The 20,790-nt window shown below is 37.8% G+C and overlaps 1 protein-coding gene across 1 annotated transcript in view; it reads left to right on the plus strand.

The window, feature by feature from the left end:
- Positions 1–209: 209 nt before the first annotated feature.
- Positions 210–20,790, plus strand: part of LOC124405666 — a 91,814-nt gene continuing 71,233 nt past the window's right edge. The window contains exon 1 of the mRNA XM_046880756.1: positions 210–736. Within this exon, the coding sequence (XP_046736712.1) occupies positions 691–736 (46 nt within the window). The 5' untranslated portion in view covers positions 210–690. The remainder of the gene's footprint in view (positions 737–20,790) is intronic.

A 20,790-nucleotide genomic window follows, 5' to 3' on the forward strand; every position in this document is an offset into this window, starting at 1 on the left:
TTACCACATCAACCATAACGCGAAGCAGCCCAGAATGCTTTCTTGGTCAATTCCCAAGAGTGACACGTGAAAACCCCAGGCATTTACTTCACGGCCTTTTATTACGACTGCGACGTATTAGTTTATTGTGAGAATTAGAATGATGTTTAATAGACGCATAGTTTGCTTTCCATCCGCGGATCGCATTATCTGATGAGTATGCCAAGCACAGTGATTGGATTTTGCGTATATGAAACAGAAGAACAAATTGTTACCATTGTAATAGTAGAGCCGAGTAAAGATAATTGTCTATGATAATGATAATGACAATTGCGAGAATAACAGTACCAACAATGACAACGACGATATAAATTTGTATACAGGATCGGAAGTACCACCGCGAGTTATGAAATTTAATTGGGACTTAGAGGCCAGTGTATAAAGCTCTGTAAAGAGGAAGGAATTCCGTTTTACTGAAGTGTGTGTATCGGTGGAAGTATCGAATGTTTCCGATGCATTTATAGAACTAATAATAAGTCTTGCGTTAAACGGAACGTGCACAAACAAACTGCAGTGCGTGCTTCGGATTCTGTTCGCTTGTGGAATGAGTTGAAAATCGATTAACCATCGAAGCAACCAAAGTGATTAACGTGATTATCAAAGAGACAGCAATTAACGCTTGTAGAAAAAATTAAAAAGTATAAAAGAAAAATGGATTTCACCTTCGTTCTCTTCATCATTCTGCTCAGACGTCAAGGTAAGCTTTTTACGGAAATATATATATATATGTATATATAACGTGTGTACAAGTGTGCGAAGGTAGGTGTACGTTAATCGAGGTGTGGATGAAGTAGGTATATGAATCCAGCTTCCATGTCTCGCCGGAACTATGAAATTTCATGGGCAAACATCCCTATCCGGCTCACTGGAAATCCTTTGACGCGAACAAAAAACTGGCAAACAAAAATCTCTCAACTGCCTGCTCGAAACAGCCAGTTGTGTGTGCATATCGTTACCATTTCAAATAAAACCTGCACGGATTCTTAAACCCTGTTGAAGTTCGGATGAAAAATAATCTGGCGCATACCTGCTCGCAAAAATTAGGCATTGCACCTCAGAATGTTACTCGCGATAACTCAGCTTAGAATTCTTGTTGTTGAAGAAATGTTGACATCAACAAAATATATTCACGAATAATTTCCAGATACTTCTATATCAAATAATAGCGTAACGCATAACAATAAACTTTTATATTCTATAATTCAACAATTCAATTATATTCTATTAGCTATTGAAGAAGTGAATTAGAAAAGGCTGTAAATGCCATTTAGAAAGTACAAAATATTCGATAGAAAATATTGGTCTTGGTACATACATACATTCTAGAGATTGTTTTTCTTTTTAAATGACACTTAAAGCCTTTTTCAACTCTCTTCTTCAATTGTACGTAATATTCTTAGAACGGACACGTTGACAATGAGTCAATGAGGTTTTTTAACCAATTCCAAGGCAAAATATACGACCCTATAAGCCATGTCAGTCCGTACCACGCTGTCCGGTAACTGCAACCAGCACACATCTGGCAATAAATATTCTCACTTGGGAGTTTTCAATTAAACAAGAGAAAATCTTTTTCAACCGTAAATTAAGATCCAAAAATTTCATACCCACCAGATTTGCGATGTAGGCTTTTCCCGTTTAGCAACTCTCACGATCAGTTGGTCGACATATGTGAACGGTAATTAGACTGGACAGAAGGGTTGCGAAAGGGTCGCGTATTGTTTAACTCTAAAATTGAAACTGATATTTTTCCCAATTTCTTACAACGAACACTATTTTCCATAAACAATTTCCTGAGTCAGTACAACCAACGAGAATCATCTAGATGTGATACCTCTTCGCCCTTCACTTTTCTGAAACACTTCTTTGTGCAAAAGAAGCAGCATGAATCAATGTTTCAAACAGTTAACAAATATTTAACCAACTGGTGAGTGGTCTCAACCATCTAACCGTCAACCAAAGTAGATGCACCGTTTTTTGTCACCTTATCGTTAGTACCTACCGTCTGTGGTCGTTTATTGCTACATTAGTGGCAATATCAACTGCATGCTAATGAGAACATGGTCACAAATGGTACAAACTGTTGAATGAGCTTTGGCCATTGCTAAAATTGCTATCAAAATAGTTGCTTATCGAAGTAATATTATATGCAGAATAGGCTTTTACAATAATTCATAAAATTGTAGTTCACTGCTATGGCCAACAAGTAAACTGTACGACTTGTTACTATTTGTCAGATTTATCGTACTTTTAAAGCAGTAAAATATGTTCAAAAAGTGTTTGTTCGATCAGCAATGGCGTTTCGATTTGCCAGTTAACTCGAAAATGAGGCATTTTGGAAAAACTATTTCATACAATAGTTGTAAGGATTTAAAAAAATGCATCAATTGGTCAAAAGTTCCAAGATCTAGACAAGTTCAACATCAAATTCTCAAAGGGAAATTTATGTTTCGATTATCGTTTCAGTACCACAATCATTTTAAATTTTTCAAGTGTCGTCCAAAAGTATGTCAAACTTCGATTTTTTCAGCTGAGTATTTTCTCGAATGATCAGCAATTTTCTTCCCAAAACAGTAAACTTTGTCGAAAAATCTAAAGAGAATTTTTTTTGATTTCATCATCCATAGACTGCGATAGTTGAAATTCTTATGCGTAAAAAATCAGGAAAATCCATCTCAACGTATCTAGTCGTTTTTCAGTTTGCAAAGCTTGTAAATGATTCAACTAGAATACTGCTGGATGGTGCAATCGGATATCCAGCTAAACCATTATCTCGCTAATGATACTCGGTGGTTTACCTCGAAGCCCATGTATTAGAAAATAATTACTCGACGCTAATCATGCAGTGCGAAGAGGTCGCGAGTTCTCTCCCGTAAATACTGATCCTCTTTTATAATTCAACATCACCAGCATGTCCCTGGAAAATTGCAAAATTGTATTGCACTGTCGAAAAATTAACCTTAAATAGCAGTCACCACTGCAACTGGAAGTTTCACCTAATTTACGAACTAGATTAATGAAATAAAATCATAAACTCGATTAGTGTTCGAACGATTTACAGTATATAAACTTTTGGGAACTTTGGGTTATTTCTGGGATATTAGTTTGTTACAATAGTTCATCCGTTGAGTAACGTGTTCACTTTACGCTTTGAGTAAATGCAGCCGATGATCCACACGAATGGAAGGTATTTAAAAATGCTTTCACTGGATGCCATCCGTTGGAAGATTTCCCCCAGTACCGAAGCGTTACGTGTTGTCCTCGTGAGGTGAGGCAGTTACTTTGAGTCAAGTGTTTCCCTCGGGGTAACAAGTCACCGGAAATAAAAAAAGAAGAGAGAGAGATGAAGAAGGTGCGGAAGTTCCAAGGCAAATCGTATTACGGTAATTGACCATCATCGTCCGTTGAGCTTAGATATCGATCGATCGAAGCCGCAGAATGAATACGTATAAAGCGTCCCTACTCGTGTATGGATGTGTACAGTATGGGCGACGTGGAGTCGGTGAAATAAAACGAATATTTGAAAAAGGCGGGTGATGGTAGGTAACCGATAGGACCGCGGTAACAGCTTGAATGCTTTGGTATTCCCGAAGCATATCGACTCGCGGGTAAGTGCATTGAGCCCCATATACATATCGATATCAATATCGATATTGATATTGAGATGGAACGTAATATGGAATTTAAAGATGGAAAAAACTTTGCCGATGAGTTTATCATAAATAAATAAAAGATGAACGTTCGCTATATAATAATAGATATCACGAGTGCAATGGTTTGCCTCTCAAAATTGAATGACACCCCTAGCGTCGGTCGCCCTTATGGGATGACCGAATCATTTCCCATTTTTCCACATCCCTGAACCTTCACTCACCTGAAATACTAAACTTCCGCCTCGACAAGTTACCTCAAAAGCTCATTGCCTATAAAATCAGCTCCATAGCTCGCATGACATAATTTACTATCGCGTCTCCACGTTCAAAATGACTTGCGTGCGAGTTTTGCCTCGTTGGCAGCTTTATCTGCACTCCTGATTATAAATTGCTTTATTTTCTCAAGTTAGTTATAAAATTAGCCCTACCATACCAGTGCAACGAACCGACTAACATTAAGGCATACTTCTTATCAGTCGGCATGGATTTGTAACAGCATACTTGAGATGATGCATTTTTATCTTGTGAAATATTGGGACCGTCCATGCGGAAAATGTGATTTCAAGTTCAACAGCGACGAAATTTTATTATGGTTGACCCTCTTTGGTGCAAGATTTCACAAAGTTCGACATAACCTTAAAGTGCTACGCATCTTTTCACGGTCTGCTCATGTAATTCTGCTCTTTAATTTGGGCTCGGGTTGTTTCCGTAAGGTTTGAATTTGAAAGATAGTTTGAACCCGTAGATCCGCAACTACCATTGAGTGACCGAAAAAGTGTTTCTAAATAATTTTTTCCTTTTAGAATGATTTATACCTAAAAAAGTTTGGGACTGGAAAAATAAAGTTATAGACAAAGGCAGTATGAAGATAGAAAGCTTCACAGCTTCCCGAATAGAAATTTAAGCTGGGTTCAAATCAGGCGCTGGATAATTAACTTCGGTTTAATCAGGGTGCTGATAAGCTGGACAGGGTTCAGTGGGGGCATTTGACGCTTGTCCCTTTAGCTCTTAGCTATGTCAACCCTATCAGTCCCCGCTATGTCTTATCTAGTCTCCAACAGTTTTTTTAGGAATCCATTGCCGATGTAACACACGAACTTTTCAAACAATGAAACAGTGAAACAATTTTTTTGGTAATGGACTCGAACTTGGATGTCAGGATCCTTTGGTTAGGAGTTCAGCATGCTGTCTACTTGACCACGCAACTATCAAACGTGAGTGTCCAAGCATGTGAAAATGACTTTTGCAAGAAACAGTTAATCATTTTTTGCACGCAATACTACGCGGGAAAAGAGATTAATTAAGTAAATAGATTATTGAATATCGTACAATTTTTGCGTCAATCGAAACATTACAAGAACTATCTTGAGGTTTTGTTATTTCTAAGCTCGTGGTTATTCCTTAATACTTACCTACGTACACATACTGTAAAAAAAAAACGATTGCTTTGATCTAAAACGGTTTTTTCACTAGTGACGAAAACACTATTGTACCCACGGCAACCAAATAGTTGTCAGCACAAAATTGCATTCTATTCCCTCGAGAAAAATTTTGTTCACTGAAGTAAAATTATTATTATTATTATTATTATTTTATGTATATTCTCAAAGAATATTACAGAAACCAAAAAAAAAATTTCTTGGTGCACCTATTGCCCTAACCAACGACGATGATATAAAATTTGAATCATTCGCTAACCTTAGTCTAAAAAAAATCATACTTAGTAATGGCATGTAAAATGATAGACTGCATAGGGAATTCATTTTATCGACCTAGCAGCGCTGCAATTTCCCAGCAGGACCGTTTTTGGGTATCCCTGTCTGGGCATGCCACTTCAGTGACTCAACAGTGCTCCCAAAAAGTGCTATTCGTTAGTACCTTTTAATGTCCCTTTATCAGATTGTGCCATATTTTTTGAAGCGATGGTTCAAAAGCTAAAGGTTAGATCTGAAAATGCAAAAATCCTGAATATCATGACTTTCTAACCGTAGTAACTTTGCCAGTATCAATCTATATCACTAGTTCTGCCTGATCAACGTTAAGTGTATCTGGAGTCGAGTTATGGATGAACCAATTCACCCGTGGAGTGTTTCCTGGCCGATTGATCCTCTTCGCCGCGCTCTAGTGCCTGTAATATGGGAATGATTCGGAGCCAGCTCACGATTGCACAAAGTCAAACTTTGGAATCACGGGCGTATGCCTTACCAACACAAATGCAACTAGGTTACTCTGAAGAGCAACAGGTTGCGAGCTCTGCCGCAGCCTCTCTTGCGGTAGCGTAAACAGAATTTTTGTACCTCCATTTTGGTTGAAAGGTCAATTTTATTTGTGTGCATAACGATTTGAGCATCAATTAACGATGCGAAATACATATGCATTCACTGCTGTACACCAGAAGCAGTCGTTTCTTATGGCGGTGGAAAGTTGCTGCTGGTTGCCTCGGGCATCTGGCTGGACTCGAAGTTACAGGGATGGGACAGAGCCGATAACGGAATTACGGTAATCTCAATTGGATCCGCTTTATCGAGTAATTAGTCATTCGGTAAAAAGCTCTTTCCGACCCGAGCCTCAACCCTTCCTTCTTAACGCTGTGCCTTTATCGCAGCGACCCTCGTTTCTTCCGTAAGTTATTTGATAAGTTCATAAAATTACACCGCAGAGTTAGACACCCTCGTCGATGATCCAAACGTCTGCTGGAATTCATGATCGTATCGTGATTTCTTTTTATGCCTTATTATTATACACCAAATGTTCGATGATTCGTCGAGAGTCTTATAAATATTATCGGTAACATTTTGTAACTATCATGAATAACACATAAGATTTTCCTGACAAATTTCATTCGTGCATTATGAATCCTGGCGGTTTTTTTAATTAATCAATAAGCTATCCTTGAAATTGTAAGATCTTTGATGTTCTTCAGTGGTAATGTTATCACAATGATATTTTAGGTTATGTTCTCATTTACTATTGCATACACGTGAATCATAGTAATTCATGTTTCAGACTGAAGGTCTTACCCTCAAAATATCAACAAAAAAAAAAACAACATATATTGGAATGTTCCGTTTTGGATAATGTTAGTTCAATCCTGTGACAAATTTTATTTATATAATTTAAATTAAACACTTTTGTAATTTGAATATCTGCCATTTTTTGACGAGTTTCGAACAACCTATCAACCGAAGTGACAATTTTCTTGTTTCTTTTTTACGGGGACTCTAAAATCCTCTGATAGTTTATTGGGCTATATTGGTGAAGGTATTGGCTACAGTTAGTCAGTAGTGACAGTCAAGTTCACAATTTATTATACGCACTGACGTAGATTCAGTTAGGTGGTGAGAGGTTTGCTTTCGAAGTAAAAGGAACAAATTTTTAGCTTATACCTTTGTACTGATGAGGTGTGATGGGCATATAATTTTAATACAGTTGAACAGACGTTGCATAATTCTCGGAGTCATTTACAACGTTTTTCACTGAATAATTTTCTGATTATCTAATTGATTGTTTAAAAGTAATCATAAAAACGAGGAATCATGTACTTCGTCGGTTTTTATCAGACTTGGAAACTCACTTGCAATTTAGGCTGTCATTAAATTTCATTTACGACTCGTAGAAACTATGAAATTATGCTTCATTTTTTTTCCGACAAAATCTTCTCTTATGAAATATGAATTGGATCTTGAATGCAGAGAAAAACGCCCATACCTGAGACATACTTAAATGTGCACCCATAGTTTGGAATAGGAACCAAACCAAAATAGATAAACAGAGTAAGCAAAGTGGAACCTTGTGTTGGGAATTTCCCCCTGAAGTCTGTAGAATGTGAAGTTAGAGTCGGTGTCATGTGCACGCACTCACTGACATTCGGAGTTTGACCGTTGTTAGGAGAGGGTGACGGATGACGTAAATACCCACGGAAGGGAAAAGCGGGGGTGGAGTGTCTGCAGGTCACCATTCAGACTCTAAAATATTCACGTGACTACCGGCTCCAGCCGAAAGGAGTCTCAAGGGGAAAACACCGTGCGGCCGCATCCTGTCCCTGTTCCAGGTGGATACTCCGCACCTTCAGGATCGAGTTGCTCTCCCATGGTTTGTACAGCTCTCCAAGAGTCAACTCGTTTTGTGAGGTGGGGCCTCAAACGAGTTGCGATGAAATTTGTTGAATTGACTGTCAATGGTCTTTAATGCTCTACGGATTTCATTGGCTACTCCTTCCTGCATCTGGGTATCAAGCCCCAGTATGATTATTATACGGTAACTACTGCAAGTTATTCAAAGCAAGTGGCAATTTGGCGACGAGAAACTCAGATACTACAACTCCGTGGAGGGAAAGGAATTCTTGAACCGACAAAATAGATTTTGTTGGGAGTCCATTCACTCCAATCTAGTGTCACGTATTTGTTCCAAACGGGATTACTTGAATTCAAGAATTTCGATTTAGTTAGTTTGTCAAAATGATTTAGTAAAGCGAATTCCTTGATTCAACAAAAGCCATTGGTGTCGCGATCAAGTGAAGTATTGATTCGAGTGAACCTTTCGATGGATTTTTGGAATTGGGTCAGCTAAATATAATTTCATTTGAAGTTTGTTTATTGTTTTCCCAATTTGCATGACGTTGACAGAAACAATAAGGCACTTCAAATGAAAGAAGTACGTGTATCTAGCCAACCAAAAATTTACATCGATTGAATGCGGTACTTTAGTGATCTAACCGGAGCTTGTTTGGCGTAATTGGTTGGATCAATTGCACTAATTTGTTCACAAGGTAAAAAAAATACTTCATGCTTTGAAGCAAATATAAAATACATTCAGCGTAAACATCAGTATACTAGTACTATAAACAGCCACTAGGTGGTGAACTTTCTCGCTAGGAAAGTAGCTTCAGAGATAGTTATAAAACTGGGTAGTCGGGTGTTGAGTTAGATAAAGATAACGAAAAATAAATTGTGTCATAAGGCCTATTACAAATGACAGAAAGCATAATACTAAATGTCGAGTTATCGAAATTGATATAGTCTACAAATAAACAAAAGCTATTGACACATGTTCAACTTTTACTTCTACGTCTACGAGTATAATTTACCCATTGAATATCGACTAAATCCCACAAAAATCTGAGTCAACAGAATCATAAATGACATCATTCGAAGAATACATTTTAATAATTTCAATCACACATTTTCTTCATACAAAATTCACATTGTCGTAAGGAACTACGGCCGTGTTATCCAAATTTTATTTTTGACCTCCTCTTCCTTTTCAACTTCCCACTTCTTTGTCTTCACCAATATTTATAATAATGTTATTATCGCGTATATAATACGAGCATAGCACACAAAGTACCCGTTTCTATGAGAGCTGAGTGAGTCTGCGAATGCGCATGCGCGGAGCACTGAATTGCGCGCACGCGCCGTCGCGAACGAATCTTACGCGACTCTAATCCAAATATCATCCTTCGTGAAAAAACACGCAACATACTCTTGTTGTACAAGTAATTGTGTGCAACAAGAAGGCAATGGTACTTTCGCCTCGCGTATTTGCAATATTCGTTCACGACTTCTATTGCAAACTTACGCTCGGTCCGAAAAGACCGAGTTTGCCCCCTTTTTACACGATATACAATTTTTCGGGCATGCCCAGTTCAGTTGCATGATCGCTCGTTAAAAGAGACTCTGACACTAATCATGATGAACGATTCACTTCCCGAACGCGTAACGATCGGTCTAAAATGTACATTACGAGTAAATAATCATAAAGTTGGCTCAAAGAAGACAAAATAGACCAAAGTTCACGTGAATCGATGTTCATCGTGCGCGACCCAACGCTGAAGCACAGTCTCAACTAACCAGTTGCTCGTCGTTACACGATGTCGAAGTTAGTAACATTATTGCAACGATTCATGCTTAGGAAAAACCGTCATCTCACGATTTTAGAATTGTTTAAAATTCAGTAAATTGTAATAAAACCAAACATACTCGTATTGTGAAATCTTATTTTCTTGGAAGTCATTGTAAAAACAAGAAAATGATGATTTTTCCACGATGTTTCATTACGATAACGTTACGAACGTTAATTTGGTATCATTACTACTAGGAAGCTCGAGTGCAATACGCCATGCCATACCTCAAAGTCGGACGATGGTATAACTCCAGCAAAGAAAGTGATCGTATAGTTAGACATAAATATGTTTACCCTGTTCGACATGATTGATGCTATGTAATAAAGTCAGAGTGGATTTTTATTCGAATTATGTAGATAAGCCTTGAATACACAGGCCGGATGCGATCATCTTTGAAAAATTCCATCCTTGTTCGTTTAGCAGAATCTGTCATACGACCCACGTTATATCGACATGAATGCTGTTAAGCTGATCCATGAATGAGCACAAAATCCATTTCCTCCAGTTAATTTGCCGTCTACGGCAAATACTGACAAAGACGAGAAACCGATCGGAGGGGGGAAAAGTGGCTCCTTTTTCATTTTCCATTTCCCTTTTTCAATCCTACATTTTGATTGGAATCTGCGGTTGATAGCTGACCGATGAATGTGAGGTTATTCATTGTGACCCCGAAGTGTCTCCATATTCGCTGATTCGAACGTCCATCACGAGGCTCTATTCGAGTCGGGACGAAAATAGTTGAATCGGAAAAAGGGTCGTCCGATACCTGCCAACGAATCGTGCAACTTTGTATCACGACATCCGTACATATGCTGTAACTAATAGTTCAAATTAATTATCCAGTCCATCGGCCTCGATCTTACCCAAAATTATCTTATCGCCAATCTGATTACACCTCACAATCGACGTTGTAGTTCCAGACAATATTATGAACGATATTTCAGTCCCAGTATCCAACATGTGAAACATAAAGAGGCCCAAATTGTTTTATGAAAATCAGGAAGCGGACTATTCGAAAAACGAACGCGGACAATATCCACCCGGCTTGCCCCAGATATGCCTGATAGACTATTAATGGCCTCAGGAATTCTCCCCATTACTTTTTTGTTTCATCCCCTCGGCATTGGAGAGGTCTTCCACTTTTCTGCTCTACTCGGCTCTTTATTTTATGCCTTATGGCTGGAGATTTGGGAAAAATGGGACCTGGTTATCACCGTTGGGTGTAGCTAGGGTGTCTTTTTCATGTCATATAGCCAGTTTAATTGCCACCTATGTGTTTCCCGTTTCGTCGGGGGTTTGCTGGGCAATATCTTGGATATGCTTATTACACTTCACTGACGGACTCGTAAACAGTTTTTTCGCTGATAAAAGTAACACTTCGCAAGTCGTAAAATATACCAGGGGTTTCCAAGTTTTCATGATACAGAAAGTGGATGTAAATTGGCTTTTTCCATTGATGTCAGGACGTTCTACAGCCACGTACCGCGAATGGCACTAGTCAACCTACGTGAAAGACGTGAGTAAGCCAAATCGCCACAGCCACGGATTATAACGAAATCTGCAATAACTTTTATCTCGAAATGACGTTCACATTGTCCCTGGAAGGGCATGGCGAATGAAACAGGAAACCGTGCAGAGATTATATTACGTCGGGCGGAAATCGAGGAGGGTTCCACTGGCTATTCAGCCAGCCAAACGCTTGCGATCTAAGGGCGGTCAAGTGTGTGTAGAGCAGATGCGCGAGGCGTGAGATACCGAGGGGTGACTCGGGGTCGAGGCGACGTTCAACCCCAGACATTAGACGTATTGGGACGTAAGAGATTCCACCATGCAGCACTGACTGAGATTGTAACCTCGACTTCATTCAGCTTCGCGAGCTGATATTTGAAATGGTTTCATTTTCAAAATGCAGTTGAAATGCAAAATGTCCTTTCCTATTCTTCATGCATTTCAAATAATCTCGCGAATGGAAATCTTCGGTTTATACCGATTAATAAATAGGAAAGTGCTTGCGATTTGACGTATTTTGTAATATCTTGAAACGGTGCATGTTTTTTTTTTTTTTTTTGCCCGTTCACGAAACTAAATTATTTATAGGTGATTGGAACGTTTTTCTTACATACAAAACATAACGTGTGACAACCATAGTTTTTTCTTTTCCTTACGTTGAAATATTTATGAAGAACTTTAGAGGACACTCAGAAAATTTCAGAGGGGTTTTTGAGATATTACAGGACAACAAATACTCATAATACGTGTAATTCTCTCAGTATTACAACACTGATCTATTGCTCTTCTGAAATCATGCTCTCAACATCTGCTGCAAAAGTGAAATTACAGGACAAGACAAGTAAAAAGAGTATAATACAAGGTAAAAAGAAACACCACGTGCTTCGAAGCAAGTATAAAATACATTCATCGTAAACATCAGTATACTAGTATTATAAACGACCACTAGGCAGTGAACTTTCTTGCTGTGAAAGTAGCTTCAGAGGTGGTTATAAAACCGGGTAGTCGGCCAGGAAGTCAGATACGGATAACGTCATATAAAATTTGACATCAGACTTATTACAAACAAAGACATCATAATACTAAATTTTGACTTCGGTATCAAAATTGATATACAGTAAAAATAAACCAAAACTATTGACACATGCTCATTTTATACTTCTACGTATACAACAATAACTTTTTGGGTTTTACCCACTAAGTATCGGGTAAATCCCAAAAAATTCTGAGTCAACAGAATTATAAATGATATCATTTGAAGAATACGGTTCGTGCGCTGGAATAACTTTAATGCTTAAAAAAGTTTCATTAACTGTTCTAACCATTGAACTTCTCAACTGACCAAAACTGGAATTGGAACAAGCTCGACTTTTTTTGATCCATCAATTTCATATTTCTAAAACGGAACGATTGAAGTGCGTTGAATCGAATTTTTGTTTATTTCAACAGCACATTTTCTTAATAAACAATTCGCATTATTGCAAGGAACTCGCTTGCCTCTCAATCTAATATCCTTAATAAATTGATAGTCATCATGTTTATTCAAAGGCTTGATCCAATTCCATATTAAGTTAGCACTAAGTTAGTATTTCGTCCGAAAAAAGTATTTTCTTGAATTAAGTAAGTATTGTGTTCGCCGCAGTCGACTACAGCATTCAGTTGAATCAAACTAATATCACTTGACTCAAATAATGCTTTCTCTCCCTGCAGTGTCAATTTTCTGTGGGCTGAAATGAATCGAATTGAATATATTCAATCGCTTGATGCCTGCTGGATAGTGATGTGCTGTGCACCGCGTTACGTTCGATATCCAGGACACACTGTTATTGGCACTTGATGTCATGGCTGGACAACCAACAGCGTCCCGAATGCTCTTCATATACCCTAGACCGCATGAGGCTGACAGAGATGACACTCGACAGATCTCGAAATTATTGCCCCGCGCCATTTTCCTCCCCAAATCGTTATTCCGATACCAGGGGTGTAATGGCTTGCCATAATAATAATAATAATCGATCATCGCTCAAGTGGTTGTTATTACACACGGAATGAATTTTCGGCAGGACTTGAGTTTCAATATTTCACTCATTACGTTTTCCAAAAAAATCAAGCAGCTGTTTTGCACATGTATTTATGATATGAATCGTTGCTGCTTAGACGTTTGCGTGCACTACTAATTTAAAGGATCCACTATATCGAGAAAATCGATTATCATGGGAGGCAAATATCGATTTTTTGGTCAATACTGAAACTTTCGTGGTTGACGTTTGGTGTTCAATCATCATAAACCACATTTTACATGATTTATGTATGGACAGTATAAAGATCAATGCATAGGCACACTTTCCAGGGAAAAATAGTTGTTTATCGTAGAAGGTTGAAGGTACACCCCCAGTACAATTTCAGAAGGCACCATGTCTTCTCGCAAACGCGCCATATTTGTTTTGGCGAGAAAATGTGCAAAAACGGGACCATAGAAAATATCGTCTGCTTATATTACTATACTTAGGAGAAAATTGAAGAATCTCAAGAATATAGTTCTTGGGTTACAAGTAGCAGACTGTTGTTAATACAAGAAAGAATCAAATAAGGTCATACATAAAATACAAAATTTAATATAAAACTTGATCTTGTTATGAGCTGGATTGATTCTAACTGTTGTTTATTTACGAAAAAACCAACTTGTTAACAATAATTTTACGCTAATACTAAGACAGAGTTCTTGAACACGGCTTACCTGGGTTTCCTTTTTTTCGTTGAGCTTGTATTGAGAGGAGATGAGCTTTTGAAATAAAAGTTGTCACTTGTCTTTAGACGATTTTTATGATTCGGACTGTGGGTGACTCTGCGTACTCGACAAATACTGGTTATGATATGAATTAACACTATTTACGATTGCGATTGCTCTGGCTACAGAAACTGCATTATCGTATCTGGTTGAATGAGGTTCCGACTATAAGGTTTTGTGGAAAGGTTTTTGTGAGAAATACGGGTAATTTAGAAGTATCAAACAGGGGTTGGTGGATTAGGTAAAAGGATTGAGGTTAAAAAACTCAACGGAATAGGTACACCCAAAATTCACTAATGCCAAACAGGCTCCGGTGAATTAATGAATGATGCAAGAGCGATTGCGAAAAATAGTAAAGTAAAGAAAAGAATTCAAAAATGCCAAACAGGCGCCTACAAGAAATGCCGTTCATTGTTTCACCGTTTATTTTTATGTAGTGACGTTTCTATTGGCCATTAATAAACGGTATGTAAAGAACAGAACTATATAATTGCAGCGAGACTTTATTTTGGCGTGAAGGCGTTCTGGAACTGCTAGGAAATGAAGATTTAAAATTATTGTACCCTTAGGAATTTTTCCAGAAAAAGAAAACAGTTGAACGTATAAAAAACGAACGATATCAACGTCTGATTTTATCACAATTTTGGACGTTATGTTAAGCAAAAAGGTCTCCAGTTTTTCGACTTGTTGGGTAAAAGTATCGAAAAAGAAAAAAGCTCATTGAGAAATAGAGTCTATTTTCATATTTAAAAGTCTTTCCAAAAAAATGCAACTGTGATAAATGAAATAACAGTAGCCAATAAAAATGTCTCACTACTTTTCACTTTGAAGATGAAATCGCCTTTTACTGTGAGTAGGAGTACATAATGAAAATTCTTCACCAAGTGTGAGTGCAAATACCTTTCTGCCGCCAGGAGAAAAAAAAGAAAACGAAACGAAAATAGCTCAAATTATATTTCCAGGCTATTATTATGGAAGAAATGATAAAAATTACCTATTCAGAAGGTATGAGTGTTACCTAAAGCTGAAGTACATTAATTGGTAGGCAGGTATGGACTACCGGCTACGAGTACACTGGCATGCCTACATAAAAAATGTAGTATACAAGTAGATAATAACTCTCGACCATGACAGGCTTTCAGCAAGGTTGCAAAAATATACGCGGTGTATTACAGGCTGATATTTATACGGTGGATGAAATTGCTTGTCAGTTGTGTGAAAATCTGGTAGCGATTACCGCGTGCGTATAGCACCCATAATCCCGCAGCCCGAAGAGCAGTCCATTATCTGAGCGAAGTTTGGGGGGGGATACATGCTATTTGCTCTGGTTGATTTACTCCGGGGTATACTTTTAACCTATCGCCATGCTATTCTGTCCCACACATCTTGAAGCACGTATAGAGCTCACCTACCACCAAATCGATATTGATCAGAATTTAATAGCAATCCCCCGAGCAAAATTAAAATTTTCTTTTCTTAAAGCCAAAAGGGCGTACATCGGAAAAAAATGGCAATTTTTTCATAGATTTACATATTATACACATTTTTAAGTTGATTGGAGAAAAAATAAAATTTTTGATACGCTAATTTGGTTCTGCAGAGCCAAAAGGGCGTATCTTTTGAGATATATCAAAGGAAAAACAACACGTGGTAGTTTCGGAAAAACACTTTTCCTAACTCAGTGCGCAAAGTTCTATTTTGCGCACTCGGTTATGAAAAGTATTTTTCTGAAATTCCCACGTGTTATTTTTCCTTTGATATAATTTAAGTTGTGATTTATTTTATGCGTCCGCAGTCCTGAGTGACTTTCCAAATTCTTTCACTTGCAAACAAAAACATACTGTAACGCGAAGGCGCTTATTTTGAGTATATTCCAGTCAAGAGAGGAAGGGGGAAGGTCTACGAGCCACTTCTGTGGCTCTGACCGGCTACGCTCATCAGTCAGATGATAACATCCCAAGAATAGTGATGTGTTACCGAGTCAAGTGTGTGAGCCAATCAGTGTAGTGTGTGTGTGTGTGTGTTTGAACGCGAGCGGCCAGATGCAGAAATAAACAGGATCTCGATCGAATAACAAATGACCGAATCAACAAACAATATCTTATGTCGAACATTAATTATACCTGCGAGTTATACTTTATTTCGTTCCCTAATCCGGTCCTGAAGCTCGGGCTTGAGATTATCAAAGCAACTTGGTTCGGTTGCTGTGGACTAGTTACGAACAGACGACCCTCGGGCCACACCTCGGAGCTAGCTGGCCGGGAAAATCTCCTAGTTTGATTCGGGTCTAGTAAGTCAACTCATACTCGACCTGGTGCCCAATGAATTCGATGCTGGAAGGGAGTGAAGTTTCATCGTTTTTTTATCGTTTGTGCCCCTGGACACCATCAAGCATTGCCTTCTCGATTGCGGACCGGGTGTTTTTCTCACAATGGTTTGTACTGATTTTTATTATTATGTGTAAAACGTTTTTACTGACTCGTTTTATTGTTTGTCTGTTTGAATGTTCGGTTCAAATTTTGCAATTGATTTATCCAGCTTCTCGATGAGATAAAACTTGAAACTTTATACATAGTTCAGAACTGGAGGGCAATGCAATATTATTTGTGTTTAAAAAAATTTAAGAAAAATAATTTGGATAGTTCGGACTGGGATTTGAAACCAGATCGCTCGATTATACGTCGAGAGATTTGTCTTTCATATTCCTTCTCTCATCCTCTTCTTGTTCCTATCCAAAATTGATTGCAAAATTTCACACCCACACAAGACTAAAAAATAGAAAATAATTATTTGAACTGGAGTGAAATTTTCTATTTAAAACGTGTTTAAACTGACTAAAAAGTATGAAAAACGTGAGGCACATACGATAGATAATAGTAGGGAATGTTGTAATGAATTATAATAGTAAGTAGCTCTCGTTGAGAAATCTATTGAACCATTTATGCATCAATTATCTATTGCATGTGGCTCACGTTTTTTGTCTTATACCATTATTTTATACATTTATTTATTTATTTTATACAAGACCGTTCAAAAACGTATTAAATTACAAATTTTATTTTCATTTGAATAATTATTTTATTTGTGTACCGCAAGACGAATCGCGTCAACATGAGGGTGAGTTTCACCGAGAGAATTTGTTTATCGTGTTGTATAAAAATAATATGTATACTCTGACCGAATAAATTATTCACTACATATTTTTTTAAGTATGCTTTCACCAAGTAATACAGTTGCCCACAGACGTAAATCCGGATGAAAATTACCGAGCGAATAACCTGCAATACTAATGCTGAAGCTTTTTTTGTTGTTTGGGAAAACGGCTTTTTCACCTCTTAGCTTGAGGCTGGGCTTGCAAACGGATGGAATTAGTCGGTTAGTCATAAGCAGGGTAATAAAATCTTTGGGTAAAGACTGATTCACAAAATCAACATCTTAATTTGCATTTTGTCGCAACAGCACATTTATTCCGTCATTATACATTTTTAAATATTCAATTTATGTATATCCATTCATTCGCTTTTTTCATTTTTTTCTGTATCGTCTCAAGAGCATGCGTTGAGTTAACGCTGCGCATGGACGTCAATTTACTCAAAGAGTTTCAATGAACTAAAATAAATATAAAAAAAATTATAATGTTGGACCTAAAGTTGATTGAAACTTCATCGTCTTTGTACAGATAATTCAAATCAATGAAGTCCGAAGCTTGATTCATATTACCGATTTCTTTCAACTGCAATTCACAGTATCAACTTTTCCGCAACAAGTGACGCAAGCGTAACGAAATATTCACTGATTTATCACGCAAGAAATTCTGAAAATTTTCAATTACTTAATGCGCATAATGGGCCAAAATGTTCACGAGGAAATTAAATGAGAACACCAAAATTTCCATGTGTGTAAGATACACGTAAAATTCGTCCGTTTTATCCGCACGCAATCACGCAATACAAGGGAATCTTGACTTTTAGCGAAAACGCTTGTTTCCGAATCTTGTATGTGCGTATTATACAGCGAAACACTGCATTTATGCCCCTTAAATCCATTGTCTCAATTCTAACGTAGTTCGTTTCTTTTCATTTACCTTTGTTGTTCGTTTCCTATTTTCACCCCCCTCGACAGTTTACCAAGCGCAAATAATCCTCGTGTACAAATACGTGCAGCAATGGTGCCCGTGCCTACAGCATATGTAGAGAGCTACGCGCACCTTCTTCATTCACCTGATAAATAATACCTACCCGCCTCCAATATTACGCGAATAAATATCTGTCTGCAACTGCACGCACATCCCCGAAACACGAGGTTCTTGCTTTTCTGTGCACCATATATTCACTCGCATAGGCAGTACCATGAGGCATTATACCTTGCAGGTACCATTAAGGAAGCGCGCATGGTAAAGCTTAACGTTTGAAAGTAACAATGGGACAAAAGAAAAGTCAATTATTTTCACCTCACTTTTAAGTCCAACGGGTAGGAAGCATTAATTAAACTGGTCAAAAGTTACGAAATAACGTGTGACAGCCCCCAAACTCAACTGCATTCCCACCACTAATGCCGGTGCACGTTATACCTTTAACGACCTGACATGACATTAATGACTCTGGAGAGGTAGACACAGTCGTTTGTGGCCGGAAACTGGGTGTCACAGACGCAAACTTTACGTTCGATTAAAACAGTCATTGAATAGTATGATCGAAAGTTGATAAAATGCTATGACACTGCAGGATCGAGAAGTTGGTTTGCAAAGATTTTATTCTTCATTTGTACATTTCTATCAAGAAAACTCGAATTATATTTTCATAGTTTTCTTTTCAACTTTGTTTATTAGTTTTTCTCAATTTTACAAAGATAAAATCCCTTTGTTGGGACTCTTGAATTGTTACGTTAAGTTAGGATATAGTTTCGAGCTAGGTTTAAGAATGTATTCAAAGTTTTCTTGTTTATTGAACTGATTTTGGAAAACTCCGGTTAGATAGCATTACGTTTCAAGAATGGATGAATCATTGATAAATATTATTGTCGAAAGAAATCGGTGGAAAACTTTCATTCTACAGTGAAAGACATATTTTTTTTCAAAAATATTTTCATCAATCCTCACTGAAACATACTATTCTCGAAAATTCCTTCATATTGAAATATCGAAACATCTATTGACGCTCAGTTTATTGAAATGACCTGAATCGGTAAAAAGTATCAAAGAAATATTTATCCCGTTGTTGAAAATGACTCGAAACTATGAATTTTTATTCACATATTACGCAACCGGGCTTTTCGTCAATAAAAAAGCAAACGAAGTTTCGAAAAAAAATTTGACACAGTATCTTAAGAATCAAAAGACTGGCACAAAGGGATGAGGATCAGTTTCGTAAAGGTCAGGATCAAACTTCAGTTCACTTCGCGTAAAAAGACTAATGTTTTCTGCCCAAATGGCAGGTGAAACAAATAATTGTGACAAAGAAGAATGAAAGTTTGGTATCCAGCATAATGAAAAATGCATTTCCTCGCGTGGTTCCGACTACAATTCTACTCTGAGAAATAGATAAGAAATATCTCACAGTGTCGTTGAAATTTCCGGAACCCAACCATAACCAAATTAAACATCTTACAGAAATATATCGCCCCAAAGTGTGTTTCGTTGGTAAAATTTAGTTTTATTAATTACGAATAAAATGTTCCGTCAAATTGTATTAAACCTAGTAGACACCCAAATTTGAACTTCCGTCGTTGGTACGATGCCGAGAAATTTTATCGTCGCAAATGATCGCTGAAAAAAAAAACTCCTCTTTCATTTTTCTCCCCGTTGTTACGACGCTAAAAGTATACTTCTAATTTTCTTTCCTCTCCTGCCGTTATTGTCCTCGTTGTTTTATCCCCTGTTTCCTGGTCCATTTTCCATTTTATTAGTAAGAGAAGAAGGTAGATGAGAAGGGAAGGGAGGGGGGGGGGTTAAAGGTTTTTCACACAGCATCGTGAATACTTGAAAAGCTTCTCACGTTTGTGCGCAGGCCGCGCGTCGTCTGCGGGATAAATTTTTCCAGTCGGCTTGCATGTGAGCCGGTAATTAATATTAATGCTGCATTGTGATATAGCGATTGTGCGCTTGTGTGAGAGCTCGACCAGTGCGTGTGCCAGCCCACCGTTGCCGTACTCTCACGGTGAGTCACAGGGGTGCAGAACCGACGGTTTTTGGGTGGTTGAAACCGGCGCGACGTCTCGGGACGGGGAAATCGATAGTCGTAAAACACGTGAAAAACGGTCAGTAAAACGCGTCCAATGTTACACCAGGGGTGAAATGTCCAACGGTATTATAGGTATAGTCACGCTATAAATCGGAAGTTCGTCACCCAATCCCAGCCCCCCATTCACCCGCCCCTAGAAACCTGACACATCAACGTCATGCACGTCAACATCACGTGCGAAGATAAGCGGTTGAAAAGAACGTTGGAGAATGAAGAAACCAGATTAGATTAATGAGGGAATTAAAAATACAGAAATTATTTCGCCCCGTACATGCAGGGTTGCCATCGTTTCAACCACGTCTCGTCCTTTGTCAAACTTTTTTTTAGTCGATTTTCTTCTTCTGAATTTTTTCCACCACTTATTTTTTTTCACGACACGTTTTTCAATTTTAATTACACTGCGCATGCGCAGTTAGTCACTCAGATTGATAAGTTTCACCGTTTTCTTTCGGCATCTCAACCTCTTTTTCAGAGAAGTGATCGTAGTTCTATCATGGCATTAATTTCTCCTTGTTGAAAATTTGTAGATTTTTTAGATTCGGACGAATTTTTCTTGAGACTAAAATTTTATATAATTGAAAAGCTTATGAATTGAGTTTTTCGGTTACGTAAGTTTCTATTGATGTATATATTGAGAAGAATTCATGACCAAAATGTGGG

This window comes from Diprion similis, chromosome 4, assembly GCF_021155765.1.
Source record: "Diprion similis isolate iyDipSimi1 chromosome 4, iyDipSimi1.1, whole genome shotgun sequence".
Classification (NCBI taxonomy): domain Eukaryota; kingdom Metazoa; phylum Arthropoda; class Insecta; order Hymenoptera; family Diprionidae; genus Diprion; species Diprion similis.